The 14037-nt window shown below is 41.4% G+C and overlaps 1 protein-coding gene across 1 annotated transcript in view; it reads right to left on the bottom strand.

Moving 5' to 3' along the window:
• The window catches only part of LOC112246645 (melanopsin-A-like), a 33444-nt gene extending 20154 nt beyond the window's left edge, over positions 1–13290 (bottom strand). The window contains exon 1 of the mRNA XM_024415119.1: positions 13016–13290. Coding sequence (XP_024270887.1) covers positions 13016–13185 — 170 coding nt within the window. The 5' untranslated portion in view covers positions 13186–13290. The remainder of the gene's footprint in view (positions 1–13015) is intronic.
• Positions 13291–14037: the final 747 nt, after the last annotated feature.

Below are 14037 nucleotides of genomic sequence, written 5' to 3'. Positions count from 1 at the left end.
CAGTTGCACTAGCAAGCAATGATGCTACTAATGCGGATGGCAAATTAACATTTTTGTGAAGACACTGAAAAGTAACTTGACACTATTGATCAGTCAGCGCAAATTTGGATTATAATGACAGAGTAGCTAACATTAGATGAGCAATTGTTGAATTTGTTTTTATTATTTAACCTTTATTTAACTAGGTAAAACCCATTGAGGTTAAAAACCTCTTTTGCGAGGGCGACCTGGCAAGAAGGCAAAACAGGGAAATAGCAGCGTGTCCATAAAACATCACAGAAAAATACAGAATACACACATAAGACAAAGTGTCACAAGTTAAAGATACAATTGAAGATTAGAAGCAACTGCAGTTGTCACAAACATTGTTGTCAATCAGAGTCTTAAAAATAGACAAGGACACTAACTCCCCTAACTTTCAAATCTTCTGAAGTTCCAGGATGAAGGGGCATTATGGGAAAAAGATTGTTTCCCCATCTCAGTTCTAGCCTTAGGAACAGACAAGGACAGCAGCGACTGAAAGACAACTGTATTGAGTGACTAATCTGATCAGTAAAGAACAGAGATACAAAGGGAGTTGTCCCATCATTGTTTCGTATACATTAAAGTGTACCAGTGCTTTAGTCTCCTGGTGGAGAGAGGTCCATTGCAACATAGCACACAGATCACAGTGATGGGTAAGTGATCTAGCATTGGTAATAGATCTTAAAGCACTGTGATACACTGTGTCCAGAGTTTGAGGTACTTGCTGAGGCCTGCATATAGACAATATCACCATAATCCAGCACAGATTTTTTTTTAAAGTGCTTTGAACAAGATATTTTCTGACTAACATTGAAAAGCAAGATTTGTTCCTGAAACCCAAACCCAATATAAATCCAATACAACTTCAGTTTCTTGGTCAAGTTATCAATATGCTGTTTAAAATTCAACTTTTCAACTAACCAAATCCCAAGATACTTATAGGAGGTCATCCTATCAATTTGCTGGCCTTTTGTAGTTCAAATCTGCACGTGACTCCATCTGTTTACTTCCAGGGAAGAGAAAACCATAATCTTTGTTTTCCTTTCATTAAAGCACACATTTCAATTGGAAAAGCTGCCTTTGAATAACATCAAAGGCCAACTGACACAATGCCCATTGCATGATGTATTATAAATTAGCAGCGTGACAGATTCCCACAGTTTGGTGTTGACTATGAACTTTACTTAGCTAGGTAGCTAGCTAGCTATGCTTTGTGGAATTAGGTGGGATGTAAGTTATTGTTGAGTCGTTATACACAAATATTCCACATGAAGGCGGTATTTAAGTCATGGAACATTTTCTACTGCAACGTGACCCTAATGAACTACCGTCCATGCATGCATTATAACATTAGCTTAAATAGTACTCACACACAACTACTTAATGTTTCTAAATGATTTCTTTATTCAGACGAAGGGTACTGCTATGGGATCCCCCATGGCTCCTAACTATGCTCATTTGTATGTGGGTTACATGGAGAAACAGTCCATTCTCAACTCTCTCAAAAATATTTTCTTGCCTAACGTTATTATTTGGAGTTGGTACATGAATGATATTTTTGTTCTATGAAGGGGTGATGCAAAACAACTCCAGGCATTCCATGCTTTTACTAACTCTTGTTCTGAGCACCTGAGATTTACTATGCAATCTGACACGTCAAATCAGTTTCCTTGATCTTATGATCTTGTGTTAGGATACTGTTCTATGCACTGATCTTTACAGGAAATCTACTGATTGTAACAGTTTGTTGAGGGCTGATAGCTGTCGCCCACTTCCTTTGAAAAACAGTTTGCCCTACAGCCAATTCTGTCGAATCGAAGGAATTTGCATTCAAGTAGAGGGGGTACACAGATGGTCATATTAGTACTGCCATTGATCAAATCCAAAACAAATTGAGACATGATGTCTTTCAAGGACAGTCGCGCAAAAATAAGCATTATTGTGTTCTTACTACCCACAATTAAAAGTGCTTTGAACAAATTAAGGGAATCATTCACAAACATTGGCACATTCTAAGATCCGATGACAGTATCGGCAATGCGTTTTCGGACCCTCCCTTGGTCGTATTCTTGCGGTGCAGAAGCTTACAGATGGTAGGCAATTAAGGTCACAGTTATGAAAACATAGGACACTAAAGAGGCCTTTCTACTGACTCTGAAAAACACCAAAAGAAACATGCCCAGGGTCCCTGCTCATCAGCGTGAACGTTGCCTTAGGCATGCTGCAAGGAGGCATGAGGACTGCAGATATGGCCAGGGCAATACATTTCAAATGTCCGTACTGTGAGATGCCTAAGACAGCGCTACAGGGAGACAGGACGGACAGCTGATAGAACCCTGACCTGTTCACCGGACGTGCTACCTGTCCCAGACCTGCTGTTTTCAACTCTCTAGAGACAGCAGTAGCGGTAGAGATACTCTGAATGATCGGCTATGAAAAGCCAACTGACATTTACTACTGAGATGCTGACCTGTTGCACCCTCAACAACCACTGTGATTATTATTATTTGACCCTGCTGGTCATCTATGAACATTTTAACATCTTGGCCATGTTCTGTTATAATCTTCACCCGGCATAGCCAGATGAGGACTGGCCACCCCTCATAGCCTGGTTCCTCTCTAGGTTTCTTCCTAGGTTCTGGCCTTTCTAGGGAGTTTTTCCTAGCCACCGTGCTTCTACACCTGCATTGCTTGCTGTTTGGGGTTTTAGACTGAGTTTCTGTACAGCACTTTGTGACAGCTGATCAGCTGAAGTAAGAAGGGCTTTATAAATAAATACATTTCATTGATTGATCATTCTCGCAGTGGCAGACCATGTGTAACAACACCTGCACAGGATCGGTACATCCAAACATCACAGCTGCGGGACAGGTACAGGATGGCAACAACAACTGCCCGAGTTACACCAGGAACGCACAATCCCTCCATCAGTTTTCAGACTGTCCGCAATAGGCTGAGAGAGGCTGGACTTGAGGGCTTGTAGGCCTGTTGTAAGGCAGGTCCTCACCAGATATCACCGGCAACAACGTCGCCTATGGGCGCAAACCCAACGTCGTTGGACCAGACAGGACAGGCAAAAAGTGCTCTTCACTGACGAGTCGCGGTTTTGTCTCACCAGGGGTGATGGTCGGATTCGCGTTTATCGTCGAAGGAATGAGCGTTACACCGAGGCCTGTACTCTGGAGCGGGATCGATTTGGAGGTGGAGGGTCCATCATGGTCTGGGGCGGTGTGTCACAGCATCATCGGACTGAGCTTGTTGTCATTGCAGGCAATCTCAATGCTGTGCATTACAGGGAAGACATCCTCCTCCCTCGTGGTACCCTTCCTGCAGGCTCATCCTGACATGACCCTCCAGCATGACAATGCCACCAGCCATACTGCTCATTCTGTGTGTGATTTCCTGCAAGACAGGAATGTCAGTGTTCTGCCATGGCCAGCGAAGAGCCCGGATCTCTGATTTTCACCCCCCTACCCCCCTTTGTTCAGGGACACATTATTCAATTTCTGTTAGTCGCACATCTGTGGAACTTGCTCAGTTTATGTCTCAGTTGTTAAATCTTATGTTGAATATGTTCATACAAATATTTACACATGTTAAGTTTGCTGAAAATTAACGCAGTTGACAGTGAGAGGACGATTCTTTTTTTATATATAAAATATAGCTAGCTAGCCAACATTAACTCTGATCTGACTGGTATCTTATTCTATCTATCAAATGTATGTAGTTCTGTCCTTGAGCTGTTCTTGTCTAATGATGTTCTGTATTATGTCATTCTGTATTATGTTTCATGTGTTGTGTTGGACCCCAGGAAGAGTAGCTGCTGCTTTTGCAACAGCTAATGGGGATCTTAATAAAATACAAGTATCTGTGGTGTATCGTTACGTTAGCTAGTTGGCTAACATTACAGCTGCTGGCTAGCTGGGTACCTAACGTTAGCCAATCAAAACAAAACCACATTCAGGTCACTAACAACAACTAACCCATTTTTCAAGTTGGACAATTTTCTGTATGCATTTGTTGATTAACCTCAGCTTGAGAACCAACATATAGCTATCTATAGTAGCCTAGGTTTGTCCTGAACCACTTCCTATCATGGCTGGCTGCTGCCTGGATGGTGTTGTTGAGTTGCTGGCCCGGTTTGACAGAACTCTGAGATTCAGTTGAAAAGAGATGTTAGCATTGTCAAATGCTGCAAAAAGGTAGCACATCGTTGGTTCTTAATGCATGTCAAATTTAGTAAATTCATCATTTTTTTATTCTAATGATCACTTTATGGACGCTACGGTCTCATTTGAATCTGACGTCTACAATTTGAGCTAGCTAGCCGCAAGTAATACTCTTAAAACTCAACTGCTAACCACACTGTTAAAAAACCTGGTATGTTGTTTTCGGTAAAAGACGGACGGCGCATGACGAGAGGCTGGGAGTGCATTAAATCAGAGATCCATATAACGATGGGCCTTATTCCATACAATTGCTTACAAATATGTGGCTGAGATCATTCAAAAACATTGTTGTTATTGTTGTTGTGTAAGGATGTAATACAATGTGAGGGCCTACATTTGGACATCCACTCAACAAGCACTTGTTGAGCTTGAGGTGGCTAAGATCTTTTCACATGATCACCCCGTCCCTTAATACATCCCCTACTCTCTGATTAATGGGTCACTATAAGTCTTAAATCTCCAAGGACATTTTTATTATATATATATATATTTAAAAATTGTATCAATTTATAAAATATGTATTATAGGCACGACAATAGCTGTTGGTTGAAGCTAACTGTTAAATTCAAATCGCCCTACCATGATATCTAAGCCAAATGAAACCAAACTCTAGGAAAATATGGCAAATCAACTTGAATGGAGGTACACAACACATGAAAACAGTCTATCATCAATCCTCATCCACAGTAAAATGTCACCACTCCTACCCGCAGACTGCCCCCTATCTTTTATGGAGTGCATCAAATCAAACTTTGTCACATGCGCCGAATACAATGTGTAAACCTTACCATGAAATGCTTACTTACAAGCCCTTAACTAACAGTGCAGTTCAAGAAGAGTTATGAAAATATTTACCATTTAAAGTCAAGTTTTAAAGTAACACAATAAAATAACAATAACGAGGCTATATACAGGGGGTACCGGTACCGAGTCAGTGTGGAGGCTATATACAAGGGGTACCGGTACCGAGTCAGTGTGCAGGGTACAGGTTAGTCAAGGTAATATATACATGTAGGTAGGGGTGAAGTGACTATGCATGGATAATGAACAGATTAGCAGCAGTGTATACGTACGTGACTGTGTTCTGACTTAATGAATGCACGCAGCACCACGTATGGAACAGTTGTTCGAAGAGGCCATTTAATCTGGAGGAGAGCTGTAATATAAAAGCTTTCGGGTAATACCTTCTACCTTGGGACCTGACCTAATTTCAGAAATCAATTAACTTCAATAAAATAATAGACAAGACCAGGTGGAAGAGTAGATCGGCAATACTCTTTCTGGATCAGAGCACAATCTTATCATGCATGACCAACTTTTCTTGACCAAATGTACTAACATGCTTATATCCAGTGGAGGAAAAAGTACCCAATTGTCATACCTGAGTAAAAGTAAATATACTTTAATAGCTAATCACTAAAGTGAAAGTCACCCAGTAAAATAGTACTTGAGTAAGTCTAAAAGTATTTAGTTTTAAATATACTTAAGTTTGAAAAGTAAATGTTATTGCTAAAAATATATTTAAGTATCAAAAGTAAAAGTATACATCGTTTCACATTCCTTATATTAAGCAAACCAAACAGCACGATATTCATGATTTGAAAATTTTACGAATAGCCAGGGACACTCTCCAATGAAGCATTTGTGTTTAGTGAGTCCGCCAGATCAGAAGCAGTAGGGATGACCAGGGATGTTCTCTGTTTAGTCAGTCCGCCAGATCAGAAGCAGTAGGGATGACCAGGGATGTTCTCTGTTTAGTCAGTCTGCCAGATCAGAAGCAGTAGGGATGACCAGGGATGTTCTCTGTTTAGTCAGTCTGCCAGATCAGAAGCAGTAGGGATGACCAGGGATGTTCTCTTGATAAGTGTGTGTGCATTGGACCATTTTTCTGTCCTGCTAACCATTCAAAATGTAAGTACTTTTGGGTGTCAGGGAAAATGTATGTAGTAAAAAGTACATTATTTTCATTAGGAATGTAGTTGAGTATTTTTTTAAATTTTTTATTTCACCTTTATTTAACCAGGTAGGTCAGTTGAGAACAAGTTCTCATTTACAACTGCGACCTGGCCAAGATAAAGCAAAGCAGTGCGACACAAACAACACCACAGAGTTACGCATGGAATAAAAACATAATAGGAAAACAAATCTATATACAGTGTGTGCAAATGAGGTGACATTAGGGAGGTAAGGCAATAAATAGGCCGTGGTAGCGAAGTAATTACAATTTAGCAATTAAACGGCGACGAATATGAAGCGAGGGCCAGCCAACGAGAGCATACAGGTCGCAGTGGTGGGTAGTATATGGGGCTTTAGTTACTTAAAGTACAGCTACTCCCAAAAACTACTTAAACAGTACTTTAAAGTATTTTTACTTAAGTGCTGTACCCCACTGCTTCTAACAGGCAATAGTAGCAATGGCTACCAGACCTGGGTTCAACTACTATTTACTGTATATAAGGAAGTATTTAGACAACGTTTGTTTGAAAATACTAGTAGTTAAATGTTGGAATGTATTTACAACTACTTCAAGTACTAATACATACTGTTATACATGAACATAAATACATAAACATACATACATACTGTTAGACATAAAGATAAATACATCATGTTATACATAAACCTACACATGTACAGGGTATTTGAACCCAGGTCTGAAATGTATAGGGTGTATTTTTTTGCACTGACTGTAACATTTTTTTGAACATAATGTTTCCGCCATCGTTTCCTTTGACCAAAAAGAGCTTCTGGACATCAGAACAGCGATCACTAACGTCAATTTGGATGAAGATTTCTACTTCAATGAGGCGGCAGCACAGGACACACTGCTCACTCCGAACCAGGCCCTGATCCCCGACACTCGGAAGAGAAAGAGACTGTGACATAAAGGCTGACGTGCGGGTTGATTAAACTACAGCGACGAGTAAATAATCCACCTCTACCCTCTGTTCTATTGGCGAATGTACAATCTCTGGAGAACAAAATGGACGAGCTCCGTTTGAGACAATTCTATCAACAAGACCTGAGGAACTGCAATATCCTATGTTTCTCTGAAACATGGCTGAGCAGGGACTGAAGCTGTTTTTTCTATGCAATGGCAGGACAGAACGGCAGCGTCGGGTCAATGGGGTACATGTCTCTCTGTTAACAACAGCTAGTGCACAATCTCTAATTTTAAGTCTTGAGGTTCTGCTCGCCTGAGTTAGAATGCCTCGTGATAAGCAGTAGACTATACTATTTACCAAGAGAGTTTTCATCTATAGTATATTTTTCGTAACTGTCATCACAAACCGATGATGGCACTCAATGAGCTGTATAGGGCCATAAGCAAACAAGAAAATGCTTTAGTGGCCGGTGTTTTTAATGCAGGAAAACTGAAATCCATTTTACCTTATTTCTACCAGCATGTCACCTGTGCAACTAGAGGTGAAAAAACTCTAGATCACATTTACTCCACACACAGAGAGGCATACAAAGCTCTCCCTCACCCTCCATTTGGCAAATCTGACCAAAACTCTATCCTCCTGATTCCTGCTTACAAGTAAAAACTCAGACAGGAAGTACCAGTGACTCGCTCAATAGGGAAGTGGTCCAGTGAAGTGGATGCTAAGCTACAGGACTTTCGCTAGTCTGCAATATGTTCCAGGACTCATCCCATGGTATTGAGGAGTTTACCACGTCAGTCACTAGTGCATCAACGATGTAATCCTTGACAGTGACCGTACATACATACCCCAAACAGAAGCCATGGATTACAGTCAACATCCGCATTGAGCTAAATGCTAGAGCTGCCCGCTTCCAAGGAGCGGGACACAAATCCGGACGCTTATAAAAGAATCCTGCTACGCCTTCCTGACAAACCATCAAACAGGCAAAGCGTCAATACAGGACCAAGATCAAATCTTACTACACAAGCTCTGATGCACGGATTACAATGGGAAACCCAGCAACAAGCTGCCCAGGGACGCAAGCCTACTGTACCAGATATACTAAATGTATTCTATGCTCGATTCGAGAAAACAAAACTGAACCATGGGTGAGAGCACCAGCTGCTCCGGATGACTATGTGATTATGCTCTCCGTAGCCAATGTAAGACCTTTAAACAGGTTGACATACACAAGGCCACAGTGCCAGACTAATTACCATGACGTATACTCAGAGCATGCGTTGACCAGCTAGCAAGTGTCTTCACTAACATTTTCAACCTCTCCCTGACCCAGTCTGTAATACCTACATGTTTCAGCAGACAACCATAGTCCCTGTGCCCGAGAACACCATGGTAACCTGTCTAAATTATTATATTATTATTATACTTTGAAAGGCTGGTCATGGCTCACATCAAGACCATCATCCCAGACACCCTAGACCCACGTCAATTCACATACAGCCCCAACAGACACTATCTCTATTGCACTCCACTCTGCACGACAGTGGTAGTCTGATCACAGACGACGATGAGACAGCCTATATGGTGGAAGTCTGAGACCTGGCAGTGTGGTGCCAGGACAACAACCTCTGCCTTAATGTCAGCAAGACAAAGGAGTTGATCGTGGACTACAGGAAACGGAGGGCCGAGCACACCCCCATTCACATCAATGAGGCTGTAGGGGAGAGCTTTAAGTTTCTCGGTGGCCACATCCTTAAGGACCTATCATGGTCCAAACACACCAACACAGTCGTGAAGAGGGCTCCTCTTCCAGGAGGCTGAAAAGATATGGCAAAGGCCTTCAGATCCTCTAAAAGTTCTACAGCTGCACCATTGAGTGAATATTGCCTGGCTGCATCACCGCTTGGTATGGCAACTGCTTGGCTTCCGACCGCAAGGCACTACAGAGGGTAGTGCGTACGGCCCAGTACGTCACTGGGGCCAATCTATCTGCCATCCAACCTTTACACCAGGCAGTGTCAGAGAAAGGCCTTTTTTCACTCATCACATATGCTGCTGCTACTGTTTAATATCTGTGACTTTATTCCTAGTTATATGTACACACAGTATATCTAATGATGCTATAATTCTAAAATGAGTCTAGACAGCCTCTTTTTTTTTTGTCCCAAAACAATTGGTTCGATTGACACCTGAGTGTAATGAATTAATAAATTACACTAATAAGAAAGTGTTTAATGACAACTTGAATAATTGATCAAGTCTGAAAATGATTGATGAGACTAGTTATAAGAATAGGCTGAAGACTTATAATTCTGGCAATACAAGACAATGACAAGTTGACTACACATTACAAAATGTCCCTGTACATTTACAGTAACATACTGGTAAACAGAGTTGCCAGCTACATTGTAATTTTGTTTTATAACAGGGGTACTTTACTATGTTTTACAGCAGGGGTACTTTACTGTGTTTTACAGCAGGGGTACTTTACTATGTTTTATAGCAGGGGTACTTTACTATGTTTTACAGCAGGGGTACTTTACTATGTTTTACAGCAGGGGAGCTTTACTATGTTTTATAGCAGGGGTACTTTACTATGTTTTATAGCAGGGGTACTTTACTATGTTTTATAGCAGGGGTACTTTACTATGTTTTACAGCAGGGGTACTTTACTATGTTTTACAGCAGGGGTACTTTACTATGTTTTACAGCAGGGGTACTTTACTATGTTTTATAGCAGGGGTACTTTACTATGTTTTATAGCAGGGGTACTTTACTATGTTTTATAGCAGGGGTACTTTACTATGTTTTACAGCAGGGTACTTTACTATGTTTTATAGCAGGGGTACTTTACTGTGTTTTACAGCAGGGGAGCTTTACTATGTTTTACAGCAGGGGAGCTTTACTATGTTTTACAGCAGGGGTACTTTACTATGTTTTACAGCAGGGGTACTTTACTATGTTTTACAGCAGGGGTACTTTACTGTGTTTTATAACAGGGGTACTTTACTATGTTTTACAGCAGGGGTACTTTACTATGTTTTACAGCAGGGTACTTTACTATGTTTTATAGCAGGGGAGCTTTACTCTGTTTTACAGCAGGGGTACTTTACTATGTTTTACAGCAGGGGTACTTTACTATGTTTTACAGCAGGGGAGCTTTACTGTGTTTTACAGCAGGGGTACTTTACTATGTTTTACAGCAGGGGTACTTTACTATGTTTTACAGCAGGGGTACTTTACTATGTTTTACAGCAGGGGTACTTTACTATGTTTTATAGCAGGGGAGCTTTACTGTGTTTTACAGCAGGGGAGCTTTACTATGTTTTACAGCAGGGGTACTTTACTATGTTTTACAGCAGGGGAGCTTTACTATGTTTTACAGCAGGGTACTTTACTATGTTTTACAGCAGGGGTACTTTACTGTGTTTTATAACAGGGAGCTTTACTATGTTTTACAGCAGGGGTACTTTACTATGTTTTATAGCAGGGGTACTTTACTATGTTTTACAGCAGGGGAGCTTTACTATGTTTTACAGCAGGGGAGCTTTACTATGTTTTATAGCAGGGTACTTTACTATGTTTTACAGCAGGGGTACTTTACTATGTTTTACAGCAGGGGTACTTTACTATGTTTTACAGCAGGGGTACTTTACTATGTTTTATAGCAGGGGAGCTTTACTGTGTTTTACAGCAGGGGTATGTTTTACAGCAGGGGTACTTTACTATGTTTTATAGCAGGGGTACTTTACTATGTTTTACAGCAGGGGTACTTTACTGTGTTTTACAGCAGGGGTACTTTACTATGTTTTATAGCAGGGGTACTTTACTATGTTTTATAGCAGGGGTACTTTACTATGTTTTACAGCAGGGGTACTTTACTATGTTTTATAGCAGGGGTACTTTACTATGTTTTATAGCAGGGGTACTTTACTATGTTTTATAGCAGGGGTACTTTACTATGTTTTATAGCAGGGGTACTTTACTATGTTTTACAGCAGGGGTACTTTACTATGTTTTATAGCAGGGGTACTTTACTATGTTTTATAGCAGGGGTACTTTACTATGTTTTACAGCAGGGGAGCTTTACTATGTTTTACAGCAGGGGTACTTTACTATGTTTTATAGCAGGGGTACTTTACTATGTTTTACAGCAGGGGTACTTTACTATGTTTTATAGCAGGGTACTTTACTATGTTTTACAGCAGGGGTACTTTACTATGTTTTATAACAGGGTACTTTACTATGTTTTATAGCAGGGGTACTTTACTATGTTTTACAGCAGGGGAGCTTTACTATGTTTTATAGCAGGGGAGCTTTACTGTGTTTTACAGCAGGGGTACTTTACTGTGTTTTACAGCAGGGGTACTTTACTATGTTTTATAACAGGGGTACTTTACTATGTTTTATAGCAGGGGAGCTTTACTGTGTTTTACAGCAGGGGTACTTTACTATGTTTTACAGCAGTGGTACTTTACTATGTTTTACAGCAGGGGTACTTTACTGTGTTTTACAGCAGGGGTACTTTACTATGTTTTATAACAGGGGTACTTTACTATGTTTTATAGCAGGGGAGCTTTACTGTGTTTTACAGCAGGGGTACTTTACTATTTTTTACAGCAAGAAAACCAGTCCTGTGCTATGCAATGCAGAATATTACTTTGCTCTATAAAGAACAAATAAACTTGGACAAAGTGTAAACCATAAATATGGTTAGGGATGCTGTTTTTTTACCCTTAAAATATGTGTTGGGCAGGGAACAAAATGTAAGCCTATTCCCTCTAAAGTCCAGCAATGCAATTTTAAAAATATCCAAGTAACTTACGACAAAATCAAATGCAATAGTCATGTTTATGCCCCGGGAGGCTTTTTTCCTCCTTTTTCAGGAACTGTTAACTGTTAACTGGACTTCATCTCTCCACAGTGAGTTAACGTTGCGTTGTGCATTTTTGGACTTTAAATTCATGATATACAGTATATTGGTTCCATTGGTTCTTGAAGAATGTAACTTATAAATGCCTCATCTGCTTAGTTCAACTGTCATACCTCATCAGAACACAAAATATAAGCTTGTTTTACCTCAAAGTATATGTCAATGTAATGTAAACAAACACTGCATATCCTGAAAACATGGTAAAAAAAACTATAGTTTTGAGATCATGGATGGTCAGTCCTTGCATCCATAGATCTGTCTATGAATCTGAGAGTGGTTACATTTCTCCAGCCCTATCCCTCAGGTTTTTACCAAAACAGAGGCGTGGTGCCGCATCGTTCTTGTTTGAACTGCAGATTGCCTCTTTAAGCTTCCATAAATGGAGCACAGAGAGCAGCTGTGGCTACAGGCTAATGGAGTGCACAAACAACTGCATTTCAGTCAGCAGCCAGAGCTTATCGTGCTGAATTTTCTTTATTTAGGTCCTGTCCCCAGGAGTAGATTTCAAATAGATTTTCTAAATTCGGCATCATATGGAAAATCATTAGACAGCACTTCACACTGCACGCACCATTATCTTGTACTACCTGTTGCATACCCCATATCGCAATGTTCATTCAGTCCCTTCCATTCCTTGAAAATGACCACATTTGGCTCCCATCCTCTCACTTTGGCAACATCAATAGAAATGAACAAGACCACTGAGGCCAAATCAATTCTAACTAACAGAGAAGTAAGTAAATATTACACAATGTTGACAAACAATACCCCCTGGAAATGTAAATTAACTTTGAAAGAGCTCCAAATAATATTTAATTGAATTTGATAGACCAAAAAAAAAGAGCACAGCATTGTATTCTCCTCATTCACGATAGACTCTCTGAGCGACTGTAAAACTGTAACAACTCATCCCCCATGCTTTCCCTCAGCCAGTCACTAACCTCCAGAAAGCGAACATGACCAATGCGTTCCCCGTCACCCCCAGTGTTCCAATGATACACACGAAGAAGGCCACGATGTAGTGGACATGGTCTGGGACGTCCACCTTCTTGAAGAAGCTGTGCTGGACTTGATGCTGCTCCTCCATGTTGCTCGCCTGGCCCTGGACCATAGGGCTACCAGCTCTTATCCAACCCGCTCCAACGTTCCCCAGCTCCCTCTCGCTGGCTCTAGTCGCACTCTCTCTCTCCCTCTCTCAAACTCCCCCCTCTATTTTTCTGTATCTCTCTCTCATACACACAACCACTCTTTGTCTCCATCTGTCTCTCTATCTCAGTCCCTTCCCTCTTTCTCATCTCTCTCTCTCTCTCTCTCTCGCTCTCTCTCTCTCTGTCTTTCTCTCTCTCCATGCCACCTCACGCAAAGCAGATTCAGTCCCATCACTGTGTGCGATTATGTCAGACCCATAATGTCATCCAGCTACAGGCAGCAGGCAGGCAGCAGTAGCCCGGACACAGACAGGCAACAACCCTGACCCTAGCCCAACAACCCTAACCCAAGTCCAACGACCCTAACCCGAGCCCAATGACCCTAGCCCAATGACCCTAACCCTAGTCTAACAACCCTAGCCCAATGACCCTAACCCTAGTCTAACAACCCTAGCCCAATGACCCTAACCCTAGTCTAACAACCCTAGCCCAACAACCCTAACTGTAGCCCAACAACCCTAACCGTAGCCCAACAACCCTAGCCCAATGACCCAAACCCTAGCCTCAATGACCCTAGCCCAATGCCCCTAACCCTAGCCCAATGACCCTAACCCTAGTCCAATGACCCTAACCCTAGCCCAATGACCATAGCCCAATGACCCTAACCCTACTCTAACAACCCTAGCCCAATGACCCTAACCCTAGCCCAACCACCCTGGCCCAATGACCCTAACCCTAGCCCAACCACCCTAGCCCAATGACCTTAACCCTAGCCCAACCACCCTAGCCCAAAGACCCTAACCCTATCCCAATGA

The sequence above is a fragment of the Oncorhynchus tshawytscha genome, linkage group LG04 (assembly GCF_018296145.1).
Source record: "Oncorhynchus tshawytscha isolate Ot180627B linkage group LG04, Otsh_v2.0, whole genome shotgun sequence".
NCBI classification, from domain to species: domain Eukaryota; kingdom Metazoa; phylum Chordata; class Actinopteri; order Salmoniformes; family Salmonidae; genus Oncorhynchus; species Oncorhynchus tshawytscha.
This window is presented reverse-complemented; position numbering and strand designations above follow the sequence as displayed.